This window comes from Aptenodytes forsteri, unplaced genomic scaffold, assembly GCF_000699145.1.
Source record: "Aptenodytes forsteri isolate BGI_AS27 unplaced genomic scaffold, ASM69914v1 Scaffold103, whole genome shotgun sequence".
NCBI classification, from domain to species: Eukaryota; Metazoa; Chordata; class Aves; order Sphenisciformes; family Spheniscidae; genus Aptenodytes; species Aptenodytes forsteri.
In genome coordinates, this window is record NW_008796051.1 from 5787043 (window position 1) to 5795952 (window position 8910).

At 41.1% G+C, this 8910-nt stretch overlaps 1 protein-coding gene across 1 annotated transcript in view; it reads left to right on the forward strand.

The window, feature by feature from the left end:
- The window catches only part of TMEM117 (transmembrane protein 117), a 234622-nt gene that overhangs the window by 213224 nt on the left and 12488 nt on the right, over positions 1 to 8910 (forward strand). Inside the window, exon 6 of the mRNA XM_009286248.2 lies at positions 8060 to 8189. Within this exon, the coding sequence (XP_009284523.1) occupies positions 8060 to 8189 (130 nt within the window). The remainder of the gene's footprint in view (positions 1 to 8059; positions 8190 to 8910) is intronic.

Sequence of the window (8910 nt, forward strand, 5' to 3'; positions counted from 1 at the left end):
GAAGCTGAAAAGTCCTTGACTAGTGTAAGCACTGCTCAGCAACAACTAAAACATCGGTGTGTTACCAACTTTATTCTCATCCTAAATCCAAAACACAGCACTGTACCAGCTACTAGGAAGAAAATTAACTCTATCCCAGCCAAAACCAGGACACAAGGTCAGACATGAGTGAGACAGTAAAGCAAGTATAAAAGCTTACAAAAAGTGGAGAAACTCAGAGACAAAATAGAAGAACATTTACTTTTGAGCAGCTTTTTTTTAAATCAGCATTTTCAGCAGTTTTGAATAGCCCATCAACAGGTGAGAGTGAGTTACAAAGAGGAACCTCACAGTGTCACTGAGATATATGAGACCTCACATTTGCCTGATGGAAAAACTGGTGGACTTGCTCCTAGGACATCCTGGGTGCGCACAGAGGCTGTGCTTAAGTGATGTCTGCTGCACCTCTGGCATGGATAAAGTTGTTTCACCTTGCTCCTCTTTGACTCTCATGAGTAGCTAAAACTTAAAGGGTAGCTGTAAGAAAGAACAGTCCTTGCCCTCAGTGGGAAATGGTGATTACTGTTCTTCCTGGTCACTACACATCTCAAGATGTGAGACCTTCTAGTGTCTGTCCTTCCTTGTGCACTGGCTTGTGTTCAAACGCAATTTGTTCCTAATGTAACAGAAAGAACAGATAGCCATTAATTCTTCACACTACTAGCAATATTTGTCCTATCAAGGAACTAGCAATGGTCACTAAGGACCGGTGCAGTATTGTGCTAGATGATGCGCAAAGAAAACCAAAATACAACTCCAGTCCTAGAGCATTCCATTGCTAAAGAAAAGCCAAGAGTTATGGCTACTTAGACAGGTGGGTATAAGAAATAGTTACTTCATTGGTCAGGATGACAGGTAATCCAGGATACCTAATGCATGACATCCTCATGTTTTCTTATAGCAAAAAGGAACTATAAAGGAGAATGAGGAAGGAGAAAGCTCTGCAGCTGATAGGGAACTACACAGGGGAAAGTTTCTTTAAATAGAGAAGATTCATAGCCTAATTTATAGACTGATTGAAGGAGCAGCTGTCATATGGACAGTCTGTACCTAGGGTAGTGAAAGATCTGAAGGGATTTGAATATGAAAGGAAGTGGCCTATATTTTATTTGATCAAAGAAAAGGATGACATGGTCAAAGAAACAGACTAGGAGAATGGTCTTTGCAGCAGCATTTCTGTATCGGTGGAGAACAACTGCAGTTGTGAAGGCCAGAGGGAAAGATGCCAAGTAACTGAACAGCAGATGATGAGAGCCTCGATAAAAATTTTAGCTGTGGGGTTTGATAGAAATTGTCATATCTGTGATATGTTATGCACAACAGATCTCCAGTATCAAGGCACTACCAGGTTGTGAGGAGTGAATAGAAGATGATACCCAAGCTATAGTCACAGGGGAGAGAGAGGGAGTGCCGTCTATCACAAATCAGGCATCTGCCAGTGAGTATAGGCACGGATACGGGTCTCTCAGTGAGATGCAAGTATTTCTTATTTTAGGTGGTCTGAAATTTTGAGATTACTTTGAGCTTGCTGTGAAAAAGCTAAATACCAATTCAGACATTTCATTAACAAGGGTCACTGTTTTGAGGACATGTGCATACACAGCTTTGTCTAGGCTCAGAATGCATTAATGTGTAAATTCAAAGTGCAGAGACCCAGGGCTTGTTTGGGACCTGGGTGGCCTGGGAATTGTTGCCTTTAAATAAGCAGAAATGGATAATGGGCTAAAGGATTCTGTAATTATTTTTTAATGGAAGGGGTCATTCAAGGCCAAGCGCACACATAAAAAGAGGCTGTACTGCTGCTTTAACTCTCAGGGAGGGAGTTATTGCTGTCTTATTATAATTTTCTCAAATAAGGGAGAAAATGAGCAAGACTTGCAGTGGTGGTTCTAGAGAAAGGCCAGGAGCTTGAAGAAGCTAAGCAAAGACTGAGGAGGAGAAGAGCACAAAGATGATGGAGAAAGACAGCAAGGTTGTGGGTATGTCCATGCCTTACATTGCCATATAGTGCAGGGATAGCCTTTCTATACCCGTGTCTGGTCCTGGAAGCTGTCTTCAGTCTTCTGTCTCAGCAGCTTGGAGCTCAGCTGAAGCAGTTACTCCACTGTTACAGTGGATTTTCCATATTTTGAATTCTTTAAATCAAAACTAAGAGAGAAAAGGTGTAGCTGTGTCTGCAATTAGGAACTTTGTGCCACAGTTCCTGATGGGGTTTTGTGATTTTTATTGCCAATAACAATCCAGGCAGGTGAAGCCAAAACAGATGAGCAGATCAAATAAAACTTTCTGGACTTGAAAACTATGAATAAATTAGCACTGGTAGTACCAACATGAAGCAGGAGGTCTTTTGAAGAATAATGTGTCATCTTTCACTGTGGGAGCTAAGTAGCCCCACTGAAGCCATACAAGTATACAGGCAGTAATGTTAAGAGTAGATGTATATTTTTCATTTAGTGAGGGCTAAAAACCACAATGTCTATCAAACTTTCTTCCTATTTAAATAAAGTATTGGCAAAGAACAGAAGGCCAGAAACTGAGCGGTAGATTTGATCTCACAGGCATGAAAGTGGGTTCTAGTCATGGCTGCTGACTTCCCTTCCTATGTATGTTTGAATGAAATATTAAAATGATGTTTGTACTTTAGCAGCTCACAGCTGCAAAGATCTCAGCTGCAGAGATCACTGCAAGTTGCAGCACTGCAATGAAGTTAGAGAAAACCACAGAGGAATTGGGCCTTTGTCTCTGAATTCCAGCTGTTCATTTCTTACTTCAAACACTTGCAAAAATATATAGCCGTTGCCTCTCATTAAATTTCCTCTAGCTGTCTGCCTGTCTGCCATGTTCTGAGAGTTGAAGCAACGCTATCTAAGAGATGCAAAGATACCTGAAAATGCAGAGTCTTCTACCTCGTAAGTTAAAAGGATTTTAATAAATGAAATAAAAATTGCTATAGGCAGTTTCTGGGACAAGCACACATATACACATTCATATATGCATTTTCTCAGTTCCTTCCCTCTATTTGTTTATTTATTATTCTGAGGGGTTTAAAGTACAAATGTGTTCCTAGCATTAAATATAGCATATATCATCACTACTTAAAGCAGAAATATTCAGTGTGCATTTGTCCTCTTTCATGATTATATCTGAACAGTGTTTATATTATTTTTAGTGTTATTTCGTATTTACTGCTTACCAAACACCCTGTGAGCTACATTCAGACAGGAGGAGAGATGAAAGTGTGGCACATTCATTTGCCATTAATTGTTACTGGTTTTTAATCCCGGTCCCACCTTTTCTGTGGCAGTTTTCCCTGGGTGGAAAGGGGCTGGTGGCTGAGGGACGTGGGGTCATGAGTTCATGAAGTGTGGGATGCGGTCTGCTGAGGGTTAGCGTTGCCCTCCCAGGCAGCTTATGATCCTTACTGAATCCTGCCGGCACCCGGTCCTGGTCCTCTGGGCTTGGGAGACACGGCCCAGAGCCTGCAATAAAAAACACCAAGCAGCAAGGAGCAATCCTGCAGCCAGCTAGGGCGCTGGGTGTTGCCAACGTGCCCCTGGGCTGCCTCGCCGGCAGCCGGCCAGCAGCCCCAGGGCAGCTGCGTGTCCTGGCTCGGGGTTAGGACAGGGCTTCCCCAGGCAATGCCTTCTCTTCTCCTCAGGTGATGGCAGACAAGGGCCAGATCGTATCAGAAAGTGTGGCTTTGATGCTCGTTACCATTACTAAAAATATCTTTACTTAAAGAGATACCAAATCAGTGCTGCCAGCTCCACTGTAGGGTCTTAAACCAATACCTGGCATTGCAGCAGAGAGGGTGTGCATTTGTTTGGCATGGGAAACTAGAAGCAAAGGGAAGAAAATCAAAATACTGTTATCTTCTCTACTGCAGCATCCATTTTTGTCTGCGCTTCTGGGTTTAATGAGGTAGCTGATGGAAATCAGAGGTGCTCCCTTTGCCCATTGCAACACTAGGATGAACCCCTCAGTGATCTTAAATTCATCCTCTGGCTGCCCTTTCCTCATGACTAGAGTGAAATGAGGCAATAACCTCATTTGATTTGCACATCCCACAAAACTTGCCAGTGAGGTTAGAGATCTCTGTGCAGCTGATTTAAGCCTGCTGGTTCTGGGTTGGTTTCTTCTTCATAAACTGCGTAGAGGTATGCTGCTGACCCCGCAGGTTGGAAACCACTGAAGTAGATGAATATTAGAAATGTGATGCTGATGGATTTAAAGAAGAAACAATCTGTTCATGCAGTATGAGAGATACAAATATGAGCTAACAGTATGGTTGTATGGCTTTATTTTTCACTCTGGAAGTAGGGATACATTCTAAATATGGTATTTTGGGCCCAGTTCCTAATGAGATCCCAGATATGGCAGAGTACAGGCACCTCAGCAATAAGGACTAAAGCTGATCAAGTGAACTTTGCATAATTATGAGCTGAGAAATTAAAGAACATAGCGTCTGTCACTCATGTCCCAGAGGTGAGCACAGACTGATAGCACAGACTGGTATCAGAGACCACGGAGAGAAAATACTGTGTATGAAAGCATGATGCAGACCTGAGCTGTGTTCCAGGGAGGAAAGCAGTTAGCTTTATGGGCTTGTACATTCGCACTATTAGTGTACCTATTAACAAATGAGGTAGATTATTCCTACTAGGCACCTTGAATTTCTTGAAAGAATGGTATTCTGGATATTGCTGAAATTAAGTTGTCTTATGCTTGTCAGTAAGGAAAAAAACTATAAGAGAGTCAAAAGATTTTGGACAACACTTTCTTAGAGTCTAGATAGCAAAATGGCCACCTTGTTGGGTTTTGATTTGACAACCTGATATTGGCATTAGCTTGAAAAGTTAATAGTCATTTGGTCTTCTCCTGCACAATAATAATACTACAGCTATGTGTCCGCAGGTGATAATGTCACTACATGGACAGTAAATGCTCGCACTTACCAAAGCTGGGAGCCAAATGAAGCCCCGAAGGCTATTTAATCACCTAAATTGAAGCTTCATTTTCCTAAGTGCTGTGGCTGTAGTGACTTTCATGGAAGTCAGTAGGTTTAACTCATTATTTTAGTTTCCTTTTTTTTAATATTGCTTTCAAATACATTTTATTGTGTTGTTTTGTTTTCTTGTTGTTTTTTATATTTTATTTCTGTATTTCCAGTGGGACTGTTCTTAAAAAACAGATTTTATAATCATACTGATAAAGGTGTTACATTCGAAACGTTATTTAGGGGTGAAGAAGAAACACCTTATAGATAAAGCCAAGAATTTATTGTTAGTATCATTTAAATTTTAACACTGTAGTCCAAGAATCATTATTAGAGATCTAATTATTACAGAAAATAATACTTCTGTGCAGAAAAAAGTTTCAGTAATATGTTATACACACACTTAGCTTCTACCGCTTTTCCTGGTGTTTCGTCCACCCTCCCCCTGCTCCTGCGGGTCCCGAAATGGGCAGTTTCAGTCTGGTGGGGGTCGGTGGGGGCATTACGGCATGTCATTGGCATCTGGAGTCCTTTGCTGGGAAGGATATGATATTCATCGTGATGGTTTCTTTTTCCTCACTCTAGGATGTACTTGGGGGCATTTTTATGTTTGCTAACACACTTTTAGACCTTGCTGTTTCTTCACTGATCTGAAGCTCCACGTTACAGCCAGGTTTACTATACACAGTGCCTTTCACGTATGTTAGATACTTCTTTGTTCTCCTTGTTACCCCTAAAAGCAGTTTTGTCCAGCCCCAGATCTGCGTTTCTTTAGCTGAGCACTGGTGAGTTGTTTATAGCTGTGAGGTCTCCAGTGCCAGCCTGTGCCCATCTCTCTAGCAATGGCAATACCATATCACAGGGCTACAGGGTCACAGAGGTCGTGATCAAGTCAGGCATGCTTCATACAGTATGGACTATATATGTAGAAAATGTGAAATAATGTACACATGAAAGGTAGCCGTAGTTTGGAGTATCAAATATGTATTTTTCTAACGGGCTCTCTGCTCACCCGTCTGTTATAATGTAAACAGTAGCACACTGTTGTGGTTGGATCTCTCTGTTTTGCTTTTGTTTTATGAAATATTTTCCAGTCTCAGTAGTTGTTTGCTGAGACAAATAATACAGTAAATTGCACATCTGACAGAGCTGGCATTCTAGTTACTCATTATCAGGTAATATTCATACAGATGAGAAAAAATGCTGAATTTTTATAAAACTCAGATGCAAAGACACAGTCCAATAGAAAATTCTGTACGGTGGAATTTTATCTGTAAATCAACAAAAGGCACAGTAGGAGCATTGGGGCAAGGCAAGAGCAGGAGGCCAGATTTATAGTCCCATGTTTACTTATTTCTAATGCAGAGTCCACAGCTCTCCATTCATTTATCTTCAGGAATATGCAATGTATTTCTTCCTATTTATTCCTGGGTGAGAGTTATGTATGACTTAACATGAGACACCAGTCCAGAGATGTATATTGGATACTGTGAACTGAGAGTCCACACCCATAAAATTTTTATCTTTGGGCACTTTTTGAATGTCTACCGCCTGCAAGGACATGGTTGCAGATGCAGTGTAAGGGATTGTGCAGCTGGGCAGTTATTACCATACCTCGTGACCAGGAGTGCATGCGTTGCATTAGTGATAAGGCAAAAGGAGAGCATCCTTATTTCTCTTATCTTCTGCATCTGTAAACTGGCACTTTCTGTATCACTGTGAACATTGAGAACCAGGTACAGAGGGTCAGGTTTTCTCCATGCTTGTACTCCTGTTAATCCATTTAACTCAGTATCACAAAGAGTTAGCACAAATCAGCTGCTGTTAGTGTTTGGGACATGCTATTCCCTGCTGATAAAACTCTTCCATTTCCCTTCCACTGTAGAAAATGTTGGAGCACTTAGCAATTCTTGGAAGTTAAGTTATATATAGTGCTTTATCTTTCAGAGATGATTCTTAGTTTTGCATAATTTTTTTTCATTACCCTGGTAGGAAACTTTCCAGCCTTACAAAACTGAAAAAAAACCCCGGAATCGGTTCTCTTGGGGCAATGGCTGTGCTGGAATGGTTTTCATGTGAAGGAAGCACAAGTCACTCAGAGAGCTCCTCACATTTCAGATTCCTTTATCTTCCTTTCAGGTGCTTGTTGCACTAACTTGTGGGATACAAATCCAGGGGTATGCATGGGAACAGGGCCAGTATGTTTTTAACAGCAGATCACCAACATTCTGCAGCGCACAGAGTAACCACTCTGGCAGTAATTGTACTGATTCTAGCACTATTGCTAGACTTTCAGTTTTAGCTCTAATAAGCCATGCTATTATACCCATTTTCAAGTGACTGATGGTGGGTGCAGATAACCAAGCGAAAAATTCCTTTAAATGCAGCTCCTCCTCAGCTGGGTTACCACATGCTACCAAAATATGCATGATAGGTAAGAGCTTCCACATTTCCAGCATTACCTTGTCAGCTGAAATACAGCAGTGGAGAAAACTGTGCTTGGATTGATTCAGGCAGATTATGCTGAAGGGCCTGCACTTGCAGGGAGTGTTTATTTAGATGTATTAAGGCCAAATACAGAAAACACCCTATAAGTTGAACAAGTAGAATACAGATATATGAAATGTTTGAAAGGGTCAGGCCTTCTTTGCCAATTTCTTACCTGTAAACTGTTTGCCAAATTAGTAACAGAAGTTGTACCTGGTATTGCAAGGTTGCTATATAGGTATTCATATGCTTAGACTATTTTGTACTATCAGCTGGTACACAGGGTTCAATATTGTCATTCTGAAGTGAACATTTAAACACATAATTACATGGAGCTGAAGGAAAAATCATATTGTAATATCTAATATAAACAAGGTATTCTATTTCAAGTGATTCGGTCAAACTTAAAGTAAGAAAATCCAATAATAGGAGGCTTAAAAATAGAACCTTTCCCTTTTATTAATTTAAGCCATTTTAAAGGGCAAAAATATACCATGAAAGCTTGTATTTAGGCTCTTATTTTTCTTTTTTTAACAGGACTGGGAGTTTCCACATTTTATGGGTGATGTTGAAGTCAATCTTCCAGGCTTGCCATCTGCACACATGCAGTTCAAAGTACCTTATTTCCAAAAGATCTTCAAAGAGGAATATCACATACATATAACAGGTATGCAATCATACTGATTGTGACACAGTCACACAGTGAACTGCTTCTGTGTAATAAAAGTATGCAAACATGTTCTTAACGACATACTTTTTGTGTGTGTGTGTCCCAGATTACTATTTTTCTATCTGTTTATCTGTCCATATCTGTATCATCCATATATAAACATTTCAGGGAAATGAGGAACCTGTATCTTACGAGTCAGCAAGACCTGCTGTTTTTCATGGATTTCAGCAACTTCTTGTGACACTAAGTAATACCTAATTGTCGTGGTTTAACCCCAGACAGCAACTAAAGCCCCACACAGCCGCTCGCTCACTCCTCCCTGGTGGGATGGGGGAGAGAATCGGAAAACTAAAAGTGAGAAAACTCGTGGGTTGAGATAAAGACAGTTTAATAGGTAAAGCAAAAGCCGCGCACACAAGCAAAGCAAAACCTATTCATTCACTACTTCCCATCATCAGGCAGGTGTTCAGCCATCTCCAGGAAAGCAGGGCTCCATCACGTGTAATGGTTACTTGGGAAGACAAAACGCCATCACTCCGAACGTCCCCACCTTCCTTCTTCTTCCCCCAGCTTTATATGCTGAGCATGACATCGTATGGTATGGAATATCCCTTTGGTCTGTTGGGGTCAGCTGTCCCAGCTATGTCCCCTCCCAACTTCTTGTGCACCCCCAGCCTACTCACTGGTGGGGTGGGGTGAGAGGCAGAAAAGGCCTTGA